We start from the raw sequence: 24,138 nt of genomic DNA, 5'->3' as shown, positions 1-24,138 counted from the left end.
AGCAATTTCTATATATGCAAATGTACTGTAGTCAGAAAATAAAACATTGCATCTTCCATTCCTTTTTATATGTAAACTTTACATCATGATCCCTGCTCATAGGAGTGACTGAGGATGCTAGAGTAACCCTCAGAGTGAAAGGAAAGTTCAGCAGTGCCCCCTTGGGCAAAAGGTCCAAGACCCCCAGTGGATGACTGAACCCTATATTTACTATGCTTTTTCCCAGACATACTTTTGATAAAATTCAACTTATAAATTAGACCTGGTAAGAGATTAACAATGATAATTAATAAAATAGAACAATTACAACATACTGTAATAAAAGTTATGTGAATGTGCTCTCTCTCTCAAAATACCTTACTGTACAACACTCCCCCTTCTTGTGATGACATAAGATGACAAAATGCCTACGTGATGAGATGAAGTGAGGTGAATGACATAGTGTTGTGACATAGTGTGAGGCTACTGTTGGCCTTCTGATGATACATCAGGAGGAGGCTCATCTGCTTCCAGACCGCGGTTGCCCATGGGTAACTGAAACCATGGAAAGCAAAACCATGGTTAAGGAGGGACTCGTGAGTTGCTGATAGGACCGCCAAAGCAGGACCTGGCCCTACTCCTGGTCCCAATCCTGACCCTTGTGGTCATCCTACTGTGGACAAACCCAAGTGTCTGTGACTTCTTTGTTCTAGGGTGTGTGCGTGTTGCGTGCGTGCGTGGAGGAGGGCAGGACTTGGTTCATGCTACTATTTCCCTATTTATCTCCGTATTTCTAGTATTTTTATTTATTGACGTTAGCTGCACAAAACAGGGACGACAGCCATTCTTTACTGAGAACTCAGACTCCCTTGTCCAATTAGGACTCTTGTAGCAAAAAAGCAAACTTAAGAAACCAAACTTCTGCTATGACGGTTATTTGGTGAGTTAGTGTGAAAGTACAGGATTAACTTTTATTTTTCAATCAGGCCTCAGGAAGAGCTGAAAGTATCACTCTAATCTGGTAGGATTTCTTGGTCTAAAAACTTGAGTTCAGCAGCCGTTTTCCTCTCCTCAATGTGGACTGCAGAAGAGTTATTTCCCTTTGACTCCTTTTTACTAGGCGTTCTCAGCAAAGTCAGCTTATTCCACACTTTTCACATATAGATACTTTCCCCAAATCTTTTCATACGTTGTACTGAAACACGTTGACAGATTAGTCTATATGGTCCATCTGTGACTGGTACTCTCTCAAAAGCTTGTGACTACTCCGCTCATCCAAGGCGTAGTGCCTGGAACACTGCCTCTTCGCCCACCTCCTGGGCCGTAATGTGACCATCATGGCAGAAAGATGACTGGTGCCTCCAGCAGATGCACAATGACCTAACTTGCTCTACATGCGAAACCATGACTCAATGCACGTACAAGTTGCCATGGACAGAGGGATTCTGGGTGAGACGCCACACCCTGAGTGTCTGAATTACTCTAGAGACCAGGCAGGAATACACACTGGTGGGATCCTAACTTCCTCTGCTTCTGTACCAACACACTATGAGCCCAGCTGGGGCTCGACAGTAGAGGCTAAAGAATTTTGAAATAGGGAGGGAAGCCTCTGAGCACCTTCCTCTCAATTCTTTCCTCTCAAATTTCTTTCTGTGCTGGAGGAATTCTGTAATTTCACCTTCTGTTCACATCTTTCTTTTGAGAAGAAAGGGCCATGATCTTATTTTACACACAGAGGGGTAATATATATAAAGACAGGCCACAGGTATTAACACCCAATTTCATATACAGGCCACAGACCAAAGAGGCTGGATGCATTGCTCTGGACCCAAAGGTGTGGGACAGGCACCAGTGCTTGCAGGCTGTGATTCGGTGCTATCTTAACACATCACGTACTTCTTGAATTTGCTGGATAATGTGTCATTTTTAACACATGAGATTCTTTTTTTGTTTTGGGGTTTTTTTTCTTTTTTTTTTTTTTTTTCTTTTTGAAAGAGAGAGAGAAAGAACATGCAAGTATGGGGAGTGGGAGAGAGAATCTCAAGCAGACTCACGCTCAGGAGAGAGCTCTGCGTGGGGTTCCATCCCATGACCCTGAAATCATGACTTAAGCTGAAATCAAGAGTCAGTCGCTCAACCGAGTGAGCCACCCAGGAACCTCCACACGCAATTCTTCTTTGAATTTCTAAAATTCAAAGAATTTTAGAATCCTTTGGCTGAATCCCTCCGAAGGCTCAAGTCTATCCAGTTAGTGTGTGGGTGCACGGAGAAGCACCACGACCTTACTCTTAGATCAGAGTGGACTCTGTGGTACACAGAACCAGATTTCTGGGTTCAGTATAATTCTAAGGAAAGCTACGTGGCAATGAAAGAAAGCCATTTTCCAACACATTTATTAATCAGCTTCTGTTTGCTCCCCATTAGTTTTTAAGTAAAAGGGTCAAATAAATGGGCAGGGAACAGTGAAACGCCCTAGCAGTCTGGAATTTTAAGAGATGTCTTTTTTAATCAAAATTTTAAAATTATAAAATCAATACAAGGTTTGGTATAAGAAGAGAAATTAAAAGCACACAAAGTATAAAAAGAAAGGTCCTTTGTCGTCTCACACTCCCCCCGCCCCCGACCTCCCCATGCTCACATGTGGAACTCCCCACAGTGAACAGTGTGGCGGGATAGCTCTCCAGGTACTCCCTTGGCAAATGTAAGCAGATGCTGTATGCAAAAATTTACACAAACAGGGCCATAGCACATAAACGCTTTCACCCACAAATGTGATGGACAGTTTTCCACGTTGCAGAGACTGACTTCCTCTTTTTCTGTTTAACCAGCCTTATAGTCTCGCAGTCTTCTCACTGTACTAGAGTTTATTCTGCCAATCTCCTTACACTTTATTATAAGTAATGCTAAAATACACATCCTTACACATACCGTTTATGGTCCCCAAACCAGATTTTCTAGATAAAGGGATAGGTAATATCTTACTTTGAAAAAATTAAAATGACGACATTGCCCTCCAAAAAGGTTTTCCTATTGGCTCTCCTATTAACAGAATCTGAAAATGACCAGTTCAGGGTATCTGGCTGGCCCAGTCAGTAGAGCATGTGGCTCTTGGTGTCAAGGTTGTGGGTTTGAGACTGACAGTGGGTGTAGGGATTATTTTTAAAAATTAAAAGAAAAAAAAAAAGAGCGCCTGGGTGGCTCAGTGGGTTAAGCCGCTGCCTTCGGCTCAGGTCATGATCTCAGGGTCCTGGGATCGAGTCCCGCATCAGGCTCTCTGCTCAGCAGGGAGCCTGCTTCCTCCTCTCTCTCTGCCTGCCTCTCTGCCTACTTGTGATCTCTCTCTGTCAAAGAAATAAAATCTTTAAAATAAAATAAAATAAAATAAAAATTAAAAAAAAAAAAAGAGGGGCACCTGGGTGGCTCAGTCATTAAGTGTCTACCTTCAGCTCACGTCATGATCCCAGGGTCCTGGCACTGAGCCCCAGATTGGGCTCTTTGCTTGGCAGGAAACCTGCTTCTCCCTCTCCCACTCTCCCTGCTTGTGTTCCCTCTCTCACTGTGTCTCTTTCTGTCACATAAATAAATAAATATATAAATGAATAAATCTATCTTTTAAAAAAAAAGGAGGAAAATGTCCACTTCGTCACATCAGGGCAAACACTGGATATCGTGAGCCTTTTTAAATCAAATAGATCCAAGACCTCATTATTTTCTATTTTCTTTGATTATCAGTTGAGGGTCTTTTCTTATTTTTAAAGATTTATTTATTCATTTTTGAGAGAGAAAGAGAGAGCACAAGTGGGAGAGGCAGAGGAGAGGGAGAAAGAATCTGAAGCCAGACTCTGCACTGAGCATGGAGGAGGGTATTTTCATATGTTCATTAGCCATCTGAATTCTTCTGTGAAGTGATCTGTATCCTATGCTTTGCCCATTTTTTATTGGGTATTCACATGACTCTATTTTTTTTTTAAACCTCTGTATCAAAAGATTAATTCTCACACTGTACTCGGAACTAGTGTTCCATTACCGGTTTCACGGGTGGTGGCTCCTTCTTGCTCACATCAATACGTGGTAAATCAGAGATTCCAAACTTTTCTTTGTAATATTGTCGAGTGAAAGGATCACAATCATAGATGAAGAAGGTTCTCCCGAGGATAGTGAGTGGTTTCCCCACGATGAAGTCTTTGGCAGTATACCATTCCAACACCTCTTGATCAGAGATCTCCAACACACACTGAGGGAAATTCTCTGGCAGAAGGTAGCAGGGAGAGAAAAAAGAGAAGGAATGAGGATGGGAAGGAAGACTGACATACAGCTCCCAGACACTCTTGAGAATTTGAGGGCATACGGTCTCTGTCTGTAATCAAGTGTCTCCTCTATTCTACCAGCAGCACATAAGGCTGTGTATTTCCATCAGTTGAACAGACACAGAAACAATACTCAGATGGTTTTTGTGAAGTCTCTCTTCCATATTCAGCCTCAACTACCAGTACAGATCACTAATCTTAGCAAAACTTCATGCTTGGGGAAATCATTACAGGAGGAAAGAATAAATGTCCTTCTATAGAGTACGAAATCAATGGAGGGATCCAAGTCATTCAGTTCAACCTTCCACCCATTTATTCTTTCACCCAACATATTCTCAATGATCACATATATCATGTACCAGGTTCACTGTTAAATACTGAGATTATAACAGTTAACAGTATAGGTGGAATTTCTGCCTTGATGGAGAAAATGGTCTGTTTGGGACAACGGATACTAAACAATTACACAAATAATAGTTTCATTTCAATTGTGATCACTGCTAGAAGGACAGTCTGAGGGGCACCTGAGTGGTTCAGTGGGTTAAAGCCTCTGCCTTTGGCTCAGGTCATGATCCCAGGGTCCTGGGATGGAGCCCCGTGTCGGGCTCTCTGCTCAGCGGGGAGCCTGCTTCCCTTCCTCTCTCTCTGCCTGTCTCTCTACCTACTTGTGATCTCTGTCTGTCAAATAAATAAATTAAATCTTAAAAAAAAAAAAAAGTAGGACAGTCTGACCTAGTCCTCTGGCAGGAAGCAGGGTCAGTGAGATGATCATGCTTAACTGTTTATCTGGACACTCAACAGATTTTCAAGTGTAAAATCAACCTTGCATTTTGCAGGGGGTAGAATACTGTTTTATGAGAACTAAGGATTGACTTATTTAAGACTGATCCCCTGCAGCATCATCACCATAGAAACCATAAGATAGTCAATTCTGTTGAAGTACCACACTGCATAGCTGTAACCACAAAGCTGACCCTAGAACTCCAGTTATGGGGGGCTTGAGAGATAGGCCACTATTCTCCTAACTGACAGCTGCTAAGATGGAAAAATAGGGAAGAAGGCTAAGATTTTGTTACATCAGACAGAAAGGCTTGAGCTCCAGCCCTTGATCATGCCATAAGACCAAGATTTTCCCAATCATGCATCTTAAAAGTCCTATAGAGCAATGGTTTCTTCTGCCAGTGCCTAATGCCTAATCCTACTAGACCCCTTTGAGTTACCCCAGGAAGTGATGGCCATTGGGGGATACAGTCAACAATGTTCCAGGAGACCTGGGGTATGTGTGTACACATACTACAGAACCATTCACCTTTGCTCACTTAACAATTATCGTTTTCATACACAGCTGGATTTCATTTACTGATATTTAAGTATTTTTTTTTTTGCATATATAACTGTAGTCTTACTCATGGTGTCTTAGGTTTTCTTGGTCTTTTCTTAATGAATGAATTAGTTCTTGACTGTGAATCTGCATTAGGCATAGAGTTAACTGTTCTTTATTTGACAAAACTGAAAAATTAGACCTGGTATTTCTTTGTGGAGAATTTTTTAAGTGATTCTATTTCCTTAATGGTTAAAGATATTTGGTTTTTATTTCTTTTGGACAAGGTTTTTATTTATTTTCTTTCTTTTTATTTCTTCTTGGACAAGATAAATTCTTTTAAAACTTTGCTCATTTCACACACACAAAAAAGAAACAAACCAAAAAACAGACTGTTAACTACAGAGAACAAACTCATGGTGACCAGAGGGGAGGTAAGTAGGGGGATGGGTAAAACACGTGAAGTGGATTAAAAGTATATGTATCTTGGGACGTCTGGGTGGCTCAGTTGGTTAAGCCTCTGCCTTCGGCTCAGGTCGTGGTCCCAGGGTCCTGGGATCAAGTTCCGCATCTGGCTCCTTGCTCAGTGGGGAGCCTGCTTCTCTCTCTGCCTCTGCCTGCCACTCTGCCTGCTTCTGCTCTCTCTCTCTCTGACAAATAAATAAATAGCATCTTAAAAAAAAAAAGCATATGTATCTTGAGCACTGATTAAGTGTTGAATCACTATATTATACACCTGAAACTAATTTAACACTACACATTAACTATGCTGGAATAAAAATTTAATTTAATTTCAATTAAAATGTTCATTTCATCTAACTGATATTAATTTCCAAATACACGAGGTTTTTTAATAGTTCTAAAATTGAATTCTAACTTGTGTCTAATTCTAATCAACTAGAAAAATATGGTATAAGATGTCCAGACTTTAAAAATTTATTAAGACTGACCAGTCTTTATAAGTGTTCCATTTGTGCTTGAAGAAATGGGAATTCTCCCAGTGTTGATCCATATACATATTCATTCTATCAATACTGACAATTCTATTACTTAAATCCTATAATAAATATGAGCTTATTGACTTACCTTTTTGATCTAACAATTATAAGAAGAACTGTTTTAATGAATCCTACTATTTTGATAAATTTTTCTATTTTCTTTGCATAATAATGCTATAAATTTGTCTTTCATGTTTTGAAGCCATGTTACTAACTGCATTCACATTTAGAATTAGTACATTTTCCTGGTAAATACAATTCTTGCAATATGTAATGATCTTCTTTATCTCTAGCAATGCTTTATGATATAATGTCTATTGGTATTTTAGTAATATAGCCTTTTCCATTTCTTTTGCTATTTGCTTGTACATCTTTTTTAACCTTTTTATGTCTCTATATCTTAAGTATGTTCTCAAAAATATTTTTCAAAATTTGTTTTTTAATCCTATCACTTCCTCCTAAGTCATTGTTATAATATATTTCAATTCTATCTTGATACTTTTTAACTCCCACAAATTCAACATTTTTTTTAGTTTGTAGTCAAGGTTTATTTAGATGTACCCACACTTTGCCATTATCCTCTTCTTTTTTTTTAATCATGTCTTTTATCACTATCTCAGACCTTACTTCTGAAATTATTTTCTTTCTACTAAAAGTACACTCTAGAATTTTCCTAGTAAGGGTCTTTTGTTAGTAAAATCTGTTTTGCTTGCCTAGAAATATATTTCACTTTCTTCTTCAAAGACAGTTTCTCTAGGTATTAAATTCTATATTCTTCTCAGCACTTTGAAGATACTATTACGCTGTCTTCTAGTAACTGTTGTTATTGCAGCTGCTGTTCTGTATGGATAACCTTGTTCTTCAGGGCTGCTTTTATGATCTTTTTGATTTTGGTGTTCTTAAGTTTGACTATAACATGTCTAAGTATGAATTTATATCTTTACAACATTATTGAGGTATAATCAACTACCACAAGTTTATATATTTAAAGTGTACGATTTTGATGTTGTTAACATTTGTATTTAGCAAGGGAAAGGCAAGGTCAAAGGGGGAAAGGCAAGGTCAAAGGAGGAAAGCCAGTCTGAAGGATAATTAACAGACTTTAAGAACCTAGAACCTTAGGTTCAACAGCTGAGTAGAAGGCATCTGGTGACTTTTGGGCAATACTTACCACATACTAGTAAACTACAATTATGTTTAACAAAGAAAAAAGTTTTATATTCTTGAAACTTCACCTCCATCCATTATAAAAATGCAATTTTTATTCATCTTAACTACTTAAATTAAGGCCCCGGCAAAGAAAACTTCTGAAAGATACTTCTGTACCTGCCTATGACTGTCCAACACAAACTCTGCCTAGCCACTGTCTCTCAGATGCCCCCAAACATAACATAGTTGTTCTAATGCCCAACCCTTGTTCTTGTTCTTTTCTAACATGCACTTTCTCTTTGTTCTCTGCCACTCTAAATCTGGGTCCAATCTCCGTTCTCCCACAAAGCCTTCCTTAGTCTTTCTAGATCACATCTCTTCTCCAGAGTTCTGTCTACAAGACATAACTACTTATATAATCAGATGATCTGGTACACTTGTGTTATTGTTAAAGAGCTTTGTGTATTTATATGACTTGCCTCCCCAGTCACAAGAAGTGACTGAAGAAGGACAGAGATTCTAGGTCTGGAAATTACACTTTCATTTTATCCTCCACAGCACTTAGAATAAGAAATAGTTCCTTTAGCAATATTTAACTCTTGTTTAATTGAATATAATTAAAATCATCCACTGGATTAAATAAACAACTTTGAGAATCAGTTAGATGCTACTTCTTCAACATCACAGTTCTAGTTAAAGGAATTATTCAGCTGATGGAAGCCTAGCCCTTTCTGTCCTGTGAGTGCATAACTAACAATAACTTTCACAAAAAGATATGTTTCCTATCTCTTAAAAGGACCCTATATATGTCATCAGGCTGCCTCTTGACATAACTTTGATAAAATTTTCATTAAAATTTGAGAAGTTATAGGGATGCCTGCCTGGCTCAGTTGGTGGAGTATGAGACTCTTGATCTTTGGGTTGTGAGTTTAAGCCCCATGTTGGGTGCAGAGATTACTTTTTTAAAAAATTGGGGAAGTTATAAAAGAGGATGATTATATATTTAAAATTTTAAACATAGGCCATATTGATACAGCAGAGACAAACATAGAACTTGAGATTTCAAGGGGTTCAGTTTCAGTGATACTTTTTTCATGCCTGAATAAATTCCCATTCTTTCTCTTAATCTACTATAAATCTAATGTTTGTTAGCACTAGATGGCAGGAATTTCAGGCTCATGTAAGCATTGCGGAAGGCCTAAATTAGTACATTAGTCTCAGCGTCCTACAACTCTAAGGGGGTTCTACAGAAGGCCAGGTTATAAGAATATGGTCGACAGCAGCCAGATTATGTTGAACTAGGGCTCAGATCCAGTTGCTGCTATCTGAGAATGAGAACTGTTTTAGCAATTATTCTCATTTCTCTAAAAGAGATTTTTACCATTAATTCTCTTAGTTTTAAAGTGAGGACTATCTTTACTACCTTTTATTTTCCCCAGTCTCATTTTCCTCTACCAAACATGCCACCATTCTAACATGCAACTTTTTATGTGTATACTATGTATATCGTTTTGTTTGTATTCCACTTTACATAATTATTATTGTATTGTACATCTCATTTTTTTCCTACACAGCACTACGCTTTTAAGTGCATCGATTTGCTTTCTTTACATTTAGTTATTGCTTGTAACTACTACTATTTATCAAGATAAATCTTCACCATATTTTGTTTATCTAGTCTCCTGATGAGAGAAATCTCTACCTCTTAGCCCTCAAGTAACACTGCTTTTTTTTTTTTTTTTTTTTTAAGAAAACTACTATAGGGGCGCCTGGGTGGCTCAGTGGTTTGGGCTGCTGCCTTTGGCTCGGGTCATGATCTCAGGGTCCTGGGATCGAGCCCCGCATCGGGCTCCCTGCTCCGCAGGAAGCCTGCTTCCCTCTCTCTCTCTCTCTCTCTCTGCCTGCCTCTCTGCCTACTTGTGATCTCTGTCTGTTAAATAAATAAATAAAATCTTTAAAAAAAAAAAAAAAAGAAAGAAAAGAAAACTACTATATATGCTAGGCTAATCAATATGTGTAGGCGGATTGAATTTAGCCTTCAAAATGCCAATTTGTTTATAACCTCTAACCTCAACTTGTTTATAACCTCTAAGACAAACCTCTTGCACAATACCTGAAATTTCTTATCTCCTAGTTCCAAAAAAATAGAGTAAAAAGAAAACCAACAAAAGTATTTACAGAGTTCTGTCAGCTGTCCAAACATGAGAGATGTCATCATATGTGACACCAAGATGACATTTTGCAGGAGAAATTATTAAGCCACGAAGTCAATAACCAAAGTAAGTGTACTTATCCCAGATAAAGATGGATGGGCGGTGGGTGTCAAGTGTACTTTGTTGCATTCTCCCTCTCCAGTCACTAAGTTATTTTACACCAGCAAAGAGAGCAGGGGCTGACACAGTGGGGCCCCACCTCCATGAGTCACAGATATGCCTTTTCCATTCTTAAGTTATCCCGCATACAAACTTCCTATTTAGGAAGTGTTGAGGTGAGAAGCAAAGTCAGGAAAGAACATAAGGAAATGGTAAGCTTTATGAAAACAAGAGTGTTTTAAAAATGCATTAAAAATCTGATATTAAATAGCTTTACTTCAGAAGCCTTGTTCTTTTGCACTTTAAATGACTTTCCCACTGCTATTCTGGTTGTTTCCTTGATTTGGGTATCAGTCATCTCCACCAGACCATTTTGGAGGCAAGCCTAGACTGTGGAGCAAGCAATGGGGGGAATTATGGGAAAGTCATTTTTTTTTTAAAGATTTTATTTATTTATTTGACAGACAGAGATCACAAGTAGGCAGAGAGGCAGGCTGAAAGAGAGAGAGGAAGAAGCAGGCTCCCTGCCGAGCAGAGAGCCCGATGCGGGGCTCGATCCCAGGACCCCGGGATCACGACCCGAGCCGAAGGCAGCGGCTCAACCCACTGAGCCACCCAGGCGCCCCGGGAAAGTCATTTTTTGAGTACCTCAAGAACACAGCAAGAACCTCCCAAGAGTAAAGGGAATGACCATACCGATTAAGTAACTCCTTTGAAATCCAGAAGATGTCCCAATTATGGAGGATAAACTGAATAAACATACTTGCATTCTCCACCAAAACCTTTGGCATGCGCTGGCGGTTCATCAGGAGTGGGAAAGGATCTCGCCCATCATTTCGTTCATGGACTTCTCGAATTTCCACTGTGTCATCCATAAGATAGTAATGAATGATGTAGGTCCGACATTCACCAAACATGCTGTCTGTATCATCCCAGATTGCATAGAATCGAAGAACCTTTGAAGAACCCAAAGTAGTGACTTAAGAATTCTACATGTGGAGAGATTAACTTAAGTACTTTGGCATTCATATATCAGACAATGATGGAAAAAGCTACAAAAACTATGAAGTAATCTCATAAAAAAAATTCACCAAAGATACAAAAACATCCGAAATTATATACCAGATGTCAACAGCTGGAAAGTATTAAATAGCAGGCTTATAAGTTTGTACTGAAAAAGCAGAATTCACTTTCATCCAAAATATTAGTCAGTGAAAGAGAAGCCGAATTAAAAAAACAATGGAAACTATAAGACACTGATGAAAGAAACTGAAGAAGACACAAATAAATGGAGAGATATTTTGTGCTCACCATAAAAGAATTAATATTGTTAAAATGTCCATACTAACTAAAGCAACCTACAGATTTAATGCAATTCCTATCAAAATTCCAATGGTATTTCTCACAGAACTAGAGAAAAGAATCCTAAAATTTGTGTGGAACCCTAAAAGACCCTGAATAGCCAAAAAAAACTCTTGAGAAAGAACAAAGGCAGAGGTATCATGTTCCCTGATCTCAAACTATACTACAACACTATAGTAATCAAAACAGTATGGTACTGGCAAAAGACACATAGATCACATAGATCAACAGAACAGAAATGACAGCCCAGAAACAAACTCACACTTCTATGGTCAATTAATTTATGAAAAATGAGGCAAGAATATACATTGGGGAAAGATAGTCTCTTCAATAAATGATGCAGGGAAAACTGTGGACAGCTACATGCAAAAGAATGAAACTAGACCACTTTCTCATAGACCACCATACACAAAAATAAACTCCAAATAGATTAAAGATCTGAAGCCATAAAACTCCTAGGAGAAAACAGAGGCAGTAAGCTTGTCGACATTGATCTGAACCATGTTTCTTTAGATGTGACTCCAAAGGCAAGGGAAACAAAAACAAAAATAAACAAATGAGACTACATCAAACTAAAAAGTCTTTATACAATGAATAAAACTACCAACAAAGTGAAAAGGTAATCTACTGAAAGGGAGAAGATATTTGCAAATTATATCTGATACGGAAGGGATTAACATCCAAAATATATAAAGAACTCCTACAACTCAATAACAAAAACACCCCCACAAATTCTGATCTTAAAAAAAAATTGGTAGAGGATCTGAATAGTTATTCTTCCAAAGAAGACACAAATGGCCAACAGGCACATAAAAAGATGCTCAACATTATTAATCACCAGAGAAATGCAAACCAAAACACCAATGAGATATCAACTTACACTTGTTAGAATGGCTATCATCCCAAAGACAAGAAATAACAAGTGCCGGCTGGAGAAAAAGGAACCCTCGTACACTGTTGTAGGAATGTAAACTAGTGCGACCACTATGGAAAACAATATGAGGTGCCTCAGAAAATTAAAAATAGAAATTCCATATGATCCAGCAATTCCACTACTAGGTAGCCTCCAAAGAAAATGAAACACTAATACAAAAAGATATAAGCACCCCAAGTTCATTGCAGCATTATTTATAACAGCCAAGACTTGGGAATAACCTGTCCATCAAACGATTAATGGAGAAAGATGTGATTTATACATACAATGGAATATTCCTCAGCCATATGAAAGAATGAAGTCTTGTCCTTTGCAAAAACATGGATGAACTTTGAGGGTATTATGCTAAGTGAAACAAGTCAGACAGAGAAAGACAAATATTGCTTAATATCACTTATATGTGGAATCTAAAAAACAACAAAACCAAACCCAGCTCATAGATATGGAGAACAGACTGGTGGTTGCCAGAGGAGCTTGGGGTGCAGGTTGGGGGGGAATGGGTGGAGTCGGTGAAGGAGATTAAGAAGTACAAACTTCCAGTTATAAAATAAATAAGTCATGGGAACGTAATGTACAGAATGGGGAATATAGTCAATAATATTATATTAACTTTGTAATATGACAGATGGTAACTAGACTTATTGTGGTGATAACTTTGCAATGTATCCAATTATCAAATCACTATGTTATATACTGAAGCTAATATAATATACATCAATTATACCTCAATAAACAACAACAAACAAGAGAAAAAAGAGCAGCATGTTTTATACAGGGGCTTATATTTATTAATAAAGGTATATGTAAACAGTTTATATGTAATTAGTATTGAAAGAATTTTCATTTATTAATAAGTCCTTTTTATCTATCAACATATCTCTTCTAGTAACAGTATCAACAACACAATCTTTAAAGACAAAAGAATAACAGATATATGATTGATATATAGAATGTCCCTAAAAGAAGATGTTAGTGCTAGGCAAGTTCTTCTGCACTAAAAGGAATTACATTTCTGAGAGAACACCCACAGCAAAGAAGCACTGAGGATGATCTCCCCATCTTTTGTACAGAAAGGAGAAGACCAAATCTGCCCCCACACACCAACCCACAATGGGGAGGATAGGATGGTTGGAACAAAGCTGGAAAATACCTAGACTCCTCTGTACTCAGACATTCATATAAAATTTAACAAGAAAGCATCTGCGATGGGATTTCTGTGAAATTACTATTTTATCATTAGAAACCTACCTAGATGAAATAGCTTTGAAATTTCCCAATAAATCAGTTAGGGTTTCCCAAAGAAGGTTATAAAATGAACTCCTATTTGGGAAAAGAAGCAATCGGTTGGAAATGTGAAGTGGGAAGCAGACATAGCTCAGGAATTGCTTTAAGATTGAAAAGTTTGGTGGAACTCCTAGGACTTAACTCCCTAACATCTTTGGGTCTCGGTCTCTAATACAATACTTGGACATTCCTGCACTTCCAACTCTAGATGAAACCAGAAAGATAGCATTGTCTCCAAATGGCTAAATTACCGATGTAACATTTTAAAACACACATCTACCAGAACAGTTGGCTAATAAACATGCATAACATTTGGAGATGAGCAAAGCCACTGACGTGCTTAGTTACTTACTTGTTTATCAAAGGTGAGAAACTGCTTCAGTTGGTCAAAATCCGATGGGGTGACATACTTACGAAGAGGCTGTTTCCGGAGTTCAGTGTAAGGATCAAGAGCCATCTTCTCTGGGGGATTTAATTCAATTCCTTGACTTTCTAAAAATACCTACATCATGCAAAAGTAATAATGATCATCTTTCTTGAAGCTTCCATAAGTAATAACTGATGGTATAAAGAGAAGCATAATAATCATTTCTATGCCATTGTCCAAATTAATCATTAGCTTCAGTGTGAGGCAAATCTTAGCTGCACTAAGCCTCCAACTGACCCAACACTATGATGCAGATAACAACTGGTAATTACTGATAAATATTATAAAGCTTCTAGGCAATATGCTAAGTTAACTGGAAGACATAATAATAAGGTAACTGGCTCCAAATATGAATTTAGATCAATGAAATTCAGTTAGATGCCCAAGAACAGAGTAAGTCCTGGGGTTGCTTACATACACACATCTGAAACCCAACCACAGTTTCAAACAATATGTAATTCATATCAGATATGGGGGCAAGCTAAGTTAAGCTGAAATCAAATTCCCAACTTTCCAACTCACCAAAACCAATTATCTGATTAAGTCCCCATCTCCACCCGCCTCTAAGAAGGAAAAGAATCACTGGTTATTTTAGACAAGAAAATACTGTAGCAAAATAGGAGAGACAAGCCAAGTACTCAAATATCACCAGATAAAGTTAAGGAAAGCATCTGAACTTAACATGATCTTGTTTGATTTGCTAATTATAAGTAAATACAATATTTTCAGGAACTATATCTTTTAATACAACGTGGCATTTCTTCTTCATAAAAGCAGGACAATAAGCTGTATATTTTTTAGTAATCAGAAAAGAACAATGGCATGGGATCTGTTTACATTCTAGAATTAGAAATTAATCTGAAATATGGGTTTCTTTTCGGAATTGTGTAATGTGCTTTTGGACAATTCAATCGAAAATATACAGGACCCAGAACCAAAATATTTGGGTTCTAATATTAGCTCTGCTAACTAGCTTGTAACTTTAGTATTTAAAGTTTCACTGAACAGTCTCCAATATCTTTCAATATTAAAACACTGTGATCTCAATGTCTATTAAAACTACTGAGCCGGAGATAATGACTAACACTATTCTCCTCTCCCTTGAAATGATGTATTAGTGTAGCAGGATTATTGATTGAGGTATTTAATGGGATTTTTACTCTTTCTGTTGCTTTCAACAGACCAGGCCCTCTGTTAACCTTACCTTGGGGATTTGGGCAGGAATGCAGAAGCTTCCTGAAGTTGACTATTCTTCCTATCTCTTAGGAAAGGCCTAAACTCTTTGAAGAGATTATTCTGAGGTATCTCAAAAGGACCGGAGAGAAGGGAATGTCTTTGAAGGCAAGGAGAGAAAAAGGGGGAAATTCTCCCAGACTGGAAAACAGACACAAGTTGATGGGTCTCAGAAGAGCAAGACTCCCCACGTGTGCTTAGGGATGCTCAGAGCACACGTGCAGCGGGTCAGGCACATCAGTCTCAGGCATTCAGGGTCTCAGTATCTGACCTAGCATCAAAGCATCCAGGAGGTGCCCTTGCTCACAGACAGCCTATGGACCCTGCCTGTATGACCGCAGCAGGCCTGGGTGTGCCGTCTTGTTGTTCTTAGGGCTTGGAATTTTTGGCAAAGCTGAGGGTGAATAGAAACAGCAGCCCAGTTGGATGGCAACTCAAGTAGGTTTTGTTATTTTTTAAAACACAAAACAGTATTTCCCACACACATGCATATATGGGGTAGGATTCACACCTGCTATACTACTGGTAATAAAGTCTAGATCTAGGGGTCACGTTTATGTTATGTACTTTTTAGCAACACACACACACAGAGGTAGCCGTGACATTCCTTCAGGAGAAAGTCCATGTGTGAGCTACGCTCCCTTCAGGCATGAGCCCCAGTGCTGCCAACCATAAGTTAATGTTCAAGAATCAACAGAATATTTTAAACATGGCATCTTTAAACAGAAACACGCATTAAAGAAAGTTATAGAAACCTAACTCCTTATTTTTCCTAGGAGTGATGGATCCATAGTTGCTAATGATTAAGGGCTCGTGGTGACTTCCTAGAACAGAACTACCATCAACAATGAGAGTTGGGGCGCCTGGGTGACTCAGTCGGTTAAGTGTCTCTCTTTAGGAGAGTTGACTTACTGCTCAGCAATGAACTGCTGATATTCAAATTGTTCATAAAGAGACAACTGTAAAAATTATCACAGTACCTGAAATTTAAATAATATTTTTTAAAGATTTTATTTATTTATTTGACAGACAGAGATAACAAGTAGGCAGAGAGGCAGGCAGAGAGAGAGAGAGGAGGAAGCAGGCTCCCTGCAGAGCAGAGAGCCCGATGCAGGCAGGACTCAATCCCAGGACCCTGGGATCATGACCTGAGCTGAAGGCAGAGGCTTTAACCCACTGAGCCACCCAGGCATCCCTAAATAATATTCTATAATTCCTCAGTATACAATTCTGAAACTGCCTATGAAAAAAAGGACCTCAAAAACCTAAAAAATCAGAGAGAAAAATCTGTTTTTCCAAAGATGGTCGAGCACCTCTACCTTCTGCACTGTTTGTCACTGTTGCTTTGGGATGGCACGGATGCCAGGGCGCCTTCCTTCACTTCCTTGAGGTCTCTGTTCATCTGCTATCTTTTTTTTTTCTCTTAAAGATTTTATTTATTTATTTGACAGAGAGAGACACAGCAATAGAGGGAATATAGGCAGGGGGAGTGGGAGAGGGAGAAGCAGGTTTCCTGCTGAGCAGGGAGCCCAAGGCAGGCTCGATCCAGAAGCCAGGGATCATGACCTGAGCCGAAGGCAGACACTTAATGACTGAGCTACCCAGGCGCCCTGTTCATCTGTCATCCTATCAGTGAGGTCTTCCTGACCAGCCTCTTCACACAGAAGTTCCCTCTGCTTCCCCTTCCCTCTTCTCTGCTCTAGTTTCTTCTGCAGCTCTAAGCAGCGTCCGACATGTTACATACTTGCCTGCTTATTTTTGTCTCCTCCAGCCAGAATGTAATAGCATTTATAAGGGCAAGTCTATGTATTTGGCACCTAGAATCATGCCTGGCACAGAGCAGGCACCCAGTAAGTATTTACTAAGTAAATTATTAAATGTAAAGCATTAAATGAGTGAATTCACAGGAACTCAGTACGTGGTAAAGATTAATCACATGTGGCATTTGGTAACATGGGATTAAAGGCACAAAATAATTCAGAAACATATCTTTGCTTCTAGAAATTGTTTAATCTAAGACAAATTCAGAAAATTCAGAACTGACTTTCTAATACCTACATTTTGTGCTAAAGAAAGGATTCTCCTGAGTCTATATATGTACACATAACTTTTTAAAAATGTATCAAAAATCTATACTTATGAAATAGAGGATATGAAGAATTCTTCTTGATATAAACAAGCATTCTCCTTTAAAAATTGTTTTATTTCCAGAAATCTTTAGATAGCAAGTTTCTCCCAAATATAGCAAGTATGATTTACAGGAAAAATATGAATTGCACAAAAAAATGTTAGGCTCATATCTGCTAATAAAGGTAATATTACTTTTGTAACTCAAACTTCAGATAAATCATCCAATTCCTCTTTCATATTTCTGTCCCATCAAGGGTGTTACCTCCCCTATTCTCCACGTGAACTGGCATGGGAACTGGTTTCTTATCAAATGATTCAGCTATGGTGCAAGTTTAATTTTATTTGAATGGATATGTAGCCATATCATTGTGAAAAAAGTGATGTCACTACACTGTGTTGACACACAGCAATGCACACACAAACACCTCATTAACCTACATAATAATCCATATAGGACAGATTACCAGAGTCCTCCTCTTACCCTTATATTTTTCTTCTCCTTTTTAAAGATTTTATTTGTTTATTTGAGAGGAGAGAGCACAAGCAGGGGTGGGAGGGACAGGGACAAGCAGACTGCCCACCAAGCAGGGAGTCCCACACAGGGCTGGATCCCAGGACCCCAAGATCATGACCTGAGCCCAAGGCAGACGCTTAACTGGCTGAGCCACCCAGGCTCCCCTCCTCTTACCCTTATAAATGAAACATATCCTTCTGTAAATTAGAATGATGCTTCAGACACGACAATTTCCGGAAATGTATACTATACCTGTGTGAATCGGTCGCAGTCAACAATGCGGAAAGTTTTGCCATAAATTGTAATGTTTATTCCTCGATTTAGGTCTTTCCAATGGTAATGGTCTCCCTGGTCATTCTTGGTTAGCCGCTGGCGTTTGATTAACTTGCCTTGAAGGATCCCAGAGTTTTCCACAACAGGTTCCATGACAGACATGCTGTCATCTTCCAGATAGTAGTAAATGTTCACTTGACGAATCCTATAATGTTCCTCAGTTGACATAGGAACATCTTCTTGGAAATAGGCAGCAAATTTCAGCACCTATAACACACAAGGAAGGGGAAAATGGCATTGCATTAGTCTCTCATCCAACAAACATCCAGTGCCTTCCTCTAAAGAGAACCACTCTGGGAGAATAAACACTCATCACTCCTATTTTCTAAACTGAAGGGTGTTAAACCATGGCCTGTGGGACCCATCTATCCCTGCCACCTGATTTTGTATGACTGCCAATCTAAGAACGTTTTATTTACATATTTAAATTATTTTAAAAATCAAACGAATAAAACTCAAAACACATGAAAATGATACAAAATTTGAATTTCAGTACCTACAAATAATTATGTACATAATTAGCAGGTATTTGCCAATGACTGCTTTCCCATTACAAGGGTAGGTTTGAGCAGTTGTGATAGAGACCGCATGGGTTGTTACTATGGACTGAATTTTGTCTCCCTCCCCCCAAAAATTTGTATGAGGAAGCTCTAACCCTTAATACGACTGTACCTGGAGACAAAGTCTTTAGGGAGTGATTAAGCTTAAGTGAGGTCCCAACAGTGGGGCCCTGAACCAAATGAATTGGTGGCTTTGTAAGGAGAGGAAGACCTATCTCTCAGCAGACCCACCCTGAGGAAAGGCCACATGAGGACATAGCAAGAAAGCAGCTATCTAAATCCAGGAAGAGAGCCCTCACCAGAAACTTAATCAGAATGAGAAAATTAATTTTTATTATGTAAGGCACCAGTATATGGTATTTTATTATGGCAGCTCAAGTTGACTAAGATAGCTACAAAGCCTCAAATATTTACTATTTCATCCTTCACAGAAAAAGTTTGCTGAAGTCTGCTCTAGGTACTTCAAACTACATACAGACTACTTAGTAATGTGGTCCTTGATGAGATGGCTTAAAGACCTTAACCTCACTAACTTCACTTCTATGTCAAAAATCTTAGAATTTCTGCAGACTCAAAAATTTGGACAAAACTATAACCTTTGGTTTCAAAATGAAAACAAAGCCTCAAGTCCATTTTCTTTAGGAGAGTCCCCTGTAAATGCATATTAATGACATATTCATTCTTAGAGAATTCATATGAATGAGACTCTAATCATCAATCCAGCACAGACTCTTTGGGTGGCACGTAAACACACCCTCACTGCACTCAGAAATATACATGACAGATAGAGCAAACCCTAGGACCTCTGGGGAGCATCAGTGGGGAGTAAAAATGGCACATTCTAGTGCATATTTAAAAACATTTTAAAATATCAAAAGCTTGAGTTGACAAGCTTTTGGATTAATTTTAAAACTTTCTTTTATCCTGACTTTATTTTGCAAATTTCCTCCCCTGAAGAGAAAAATACTAGAATGGTGTTGTAGGTAGACAAGGGTGTGAACCTAAACCTTCACTGGAACTAGAAGTTCCACTGGAACAAGAAGACCGTTTAGTGAAAACACAAATATGGCTTGATGAATGGGAAGATGCATAATTTTATACATGAGTGCTATTGCTAAAAAGGATTAGTGTCTACTGTGGAAAAATAAGATTAAAAACCAAAAGAGATCGGGCAACGGCATAGGTGAAATATGCATATAATGGAATAAAACCTTAAAACTCTTAATAAAAAGGTGAAATGCATGAATGGAATGGAATGTTTAAAGGAGAAAGCTAATACAGTAAAAGCAAAAGACAAAAGATCAGTTTCAGGTAACATTTTAGATTGACTGCAAAGTACTGAAATGGAGACATGATCACTAATTCATGCATGAAATGGTCTGCGCTTGAGCCACAGATATATAAATATATAAAACACGAGAGCCAGAAATGATCAGCTAATTGAACCTTCCTCATTTTACAAACGAGACTCAGAGTGGTAGATTGACTTGCTTGAGGTCAAACTCAGGGTTAGGGGCACAAGTGGGGCTGAAACTATCTGTAGACTCACAGAGAAATAAGAAAAAGGTAAAGAAATACCCAGCCATATACCTGATGCTGTTCAGTTTCAGCCTCTGAATGGATATGTGAATGTGTTCCTAACAGATGAGTGCACTGAGATGGGGCAAGGGGGATGATATGGATTCTGGCTGAGACATTTAAAAAATTTTTTTTACACTAAGTGACTATGAATGTAAATGGTATAATTCCACCACCAGGTTATTTTCTATCTTCCAGCCTCTAGTTTCAATAGGTACTCAATTAACGTTGACTAGCTAGATGAACACTGTATAGACATTTAACAAAAAGAATAAAATGAAAAAAAGACCCAAAAAAGACAGAAAGAAAACAGGCTAGGAGTAAATTAGGAGACTTAACTTGTAAAATCTGGTCATTCATTTTCAGTCTCAGTTATACATAAAAATCATCCGGAGATTAAGATCGATGAGGGTTAGGGTGACATCTCAGTTTCTTAAAAGTCCCACTAGGGATTCTGTTGTATGGACAGGGTTAGGACTACCTCACCTTAATTTAAAGAGGAGGCTCACTGACAAGGAAAATTAGGGATGATATGGAAATGTCACATTACAAAAGCGTAAGGGTAAATGAGACAGAAATGAAAATGTTACAGTACCCTCTGGTTATATTATGCTAAACCTGAAACATTCCCTGAAAAATAAAAACTTATGGGAAACAGCCTGGCGAAAACTGAAAAAAGATGGAGTTGTTACCATGATGACATTTTGCATTTCATAAAGGCTAAGAATGTGCCATCAGTACCAATAAGCCTTCCAAAAAGTAGACAGCACAGAGCAGGTAAACGTGGAGCAATACGAACTCAAGAATTCAGACTTCATCCAACTTTTCTTTAACTGTATTTGGAAAATATTTCAGAGAAGTCTACAGGGAATGATTTTCTGTAATAAGCTTCCTGACTAAAGAAAGCCTCTTTCAATCCTGAGTTCAGCTGTCTATGACTAAAGGTTGAGGCATTTGAACAATTTTCTCCTCAGAGCCCTCTGGAAAACCTGTGGTTTGCTGTTGACTTTTCTGCAAACAGTTGGCTCTCAGAAATCTGAATTCAAGGGTACCCTGAAATCCCAGATGATACCTTTTTGTCAAAAGCCACATGTGCAGGAATAAATTGTGCAGGTGGGGCCTGCTTAGGTCGGCCATAAGTTAAAATTGGTGCCTTGCTGGCCAACTCATCCAGCTCAGCCTGGGACAGCTGGTTGACCTGGAGCCGCTCCCCGCCTATCCCAACTGTTGGACGTCGAACAACTGCATAGCCATTCCTGTAGCCCAGCGTCTGGCTTCTATGAAATGCTGTTTTCTGAATAACAAAAGAAGTGTTTCATTAATAATATTTTATGAATATGTGTTAGGTAAAAGAGTTAACTTTCAGAAATATCATAACTTAAACCTTATAAACATCACAAACCTTGTATCAAAAGCTTACCTATACCAGAGGCTTCTAATATTTTAGGCTAAACACCTAGTCAGGAACAAGGAGAAAAGCAGCAGCCTGAGCTTAAAACAAAACTTAAAGCCATGTTCCAGAATGCCCAATTTAATTACCAGCTCACATTTCATTAGAAACTAAAATATTGCCTTATCTATACTTTTAATCTTTCACTTAATTCTTTCTATGTTTTTAATCTTATCTACTGTTCAGAAACCATGGAACTTAGAAGATCTGACTCTATGAAATGAATTTTTACTCAAAATAAAAGGCCCTTCTTGTTATAGTAACACAGATACATTCATATAACTCTTTGGAAAGCAAGTATTATATACTTAAAGTCTTAAACTTAATAATTCTACCTTTGATCCTTTATTTTAAAAATATAAGCCAAATTATGGCAAAGAACAATATGCCTAAAGCTGACCATTATAATGTTAATTATAATAGTAAAACACTGGAAACAATATAAAAGGCACACATATGAGTTAATAATGGAAAACTCACTTTATGAACTATGATGCAGCCATTAAAATATTGGTTTTAAAGACCACGTGGCAATCTGTGAAAAATGTTTGTGATTTAATAAGTCAAAAAGAGCAGCATATAAAATTATATGTATACTATAGGGTGCCTGGTGGCTTAGCTGGTTAAGCAGTTGCCTTCGGCTCAGGTCATGATCTTATGGTCCTGGGAATGGGCCCCACCTCAGTCTCCCTGCTCAGTGGGGAGTCTACTTTCCCCTCTCCCTCTGATCCTCCTCCCCACCTGTGCTCTCTCTCTGTCTCAAATAAATAAATAATATCTTTTTTAAAAATTTTTAAAATTATATGTATACTATAATTAGAAGCATGTAAACATGTACACAAAAAGAAACTGGATTTGGATAATGTTCTCTGTATTATTTCTGAATTATGTTGATTTTTTTATAATGAGCTTTTTTTGGCAATTGGAAAAAAAAAAGATTAAATAAAAAAAGAAGGAAGTGTAAAGGAAATATTTTTGAAGGCAAAGGAGAGACCAAAATGGTAACATACAACACCGCAGCCTCCCTACCCCTCCATAAAGATCAACAATTAGACGATTATCCATAGACAAAAGCAGCTCTAGAAGAGATTTGGAGTTCAGTTAGGTTGTTTTAGGAACACAGTGGAACAAAAAACCTGAGAATAACTACTCAAGGAGAAGGAAGACTTCATTTTGCCCGCATCACCTCATCCTCCAAGCCAGCATTGCTCAGTGTCAGGAGGGAACTTCCTGGCCAGAAAGAGGTCCCCTGGCCAGGATGGAAGAGCAACCAGCTTCTCCAGTCTTTTGGGGTAGTCCACGAAAATCCCACGTCAGTTTCCTCCCATCTAGACCTCCCAAAGCTGAAAAGTATAAGGCCAGCTAGGAACCCGGAAACAAAAGTAAGGGCTACTGGCAGCAGCCCCTCAGTGGGAGTGACCATGGTGTGTAGACACCTGCTCTGCAGATAAACCCAGCAGATCTTACCACTGACCCAAAGCCAAGGGCCAGGATATTTGCAGCCACTGGGTACCCTCTCAGATTTCATCAGCTTTCATCCCAGAGGCATTCATGATTCCAGGCATCAGAGCCCCTTCCCTTTCCTCCCCTCCCCATATCCCCACCAGAGCCTGGGAACCACACCGGCAGTCAGCTCAGGCCTCTGCAGCTGCTGGACTGCAAGATGCCAGCACAGACACCCTCTGGCTGACCCCTCCCCCATTCATGCACTTGGAACTAGCCCCTCCAGCTGTGCATCTGCACATAGCCCAACCCTCATCACAGGCCTCCACTGAAGTGTGCATGTTGGAGGGAGAGTGTGCAGCCCAACCAGGGCCTCCTGCCAGTGGGCTCATAGTTGGCCCTGTCGTTTGCCTTCTCTGCTTCCCACCACTCTGTGTATGTCTGCAAATGGCCCCTGCCATTACATAGGCACCAATTGGCTAGTTGGCACCCTACAGCCAATTATGTGTACCCCTACCTACTCCAGTCACCACTGCTGCTTGCCCTGCTCCCTAGCTGCTGGACCTGGAGGTTGCCAAAGACCCCAACAGCCCTTGCAGCCACTATACACATGCTATAGCACCTGTCAAGGGCCACACAGTTGTCAGTGCCATAGACCCCAGTGGCCTGGGCTAGAGAGACATCATGCCCCCTAAATATGAACCCAGTACCATATAGCCCTGCCCTTGGAGTCCTATACCACTAGGCCCAGGAACACAGCAAGCTTCAGCATGCCTCCACCTATAGGTGAAAGTCATCCCATACCAAAGTCAGTCCATAAAGTC

The 24,138-nt window shown here is 39.0% G+C and overlaps 1 protein-coding gene across 1 annotated transcript in view; it reads right to left on the bottom strand.

Annotated features, from left to right (window-relative positions):
* The window catches only part of EFHC1 (EF-hand domain containing 1), a 57,781-nt gene that overhangs the window by 27,225 nt on the left and 6,418 nt on the right, over positions 1 to 24,138 (bottom strand). The window contains exons 2-6 of the mRNA XM_032340246.1: positions 21,494 to 21,715; positions 18,203 to 18,490; positions 13,999 to 14,148; positions 10,830 to 11,022; positions 4,007 to 4,227 (exon numbers count right to left, since the gene is read on the bottom strand). Coding sequence (XP_032196137.1) covers positions 4,007 to 4,227; positions 10,830 to 11,022; positions 13,999 to 14,148; positions 18,203 to 18,490; positions 21,494 to 21,715 — 1,074 coding nt within the window. The remainder of the gene's footprint in view (positions 1 to 4,006; positions 4,228 to 10,829; positions 11,023 to 13,998; positions 14,149 to 18,202; positions 18,491 to 21,493; positions 21,716 to 24,138) is intronic.

This window comes from Mustela erminea, chromosome 4 (assembly GCF_009829155.1).
Source record: "Mustela erminea isolate mMusErm1 chromosome 4, mMusErm1.Pri, whole genome shotgun sequence".
Lineage (NCBI taxonomy): Eukaryota > Metazoa > Chordata > Mammalia > Carnivora > Mustelidae > Mustela > Mustela erminea.
The sequence above is the reverse complement of the archived record's forward strand: the minus strand, read 5'-3'. Positions and strand labels throughout refer to the sequence as shown.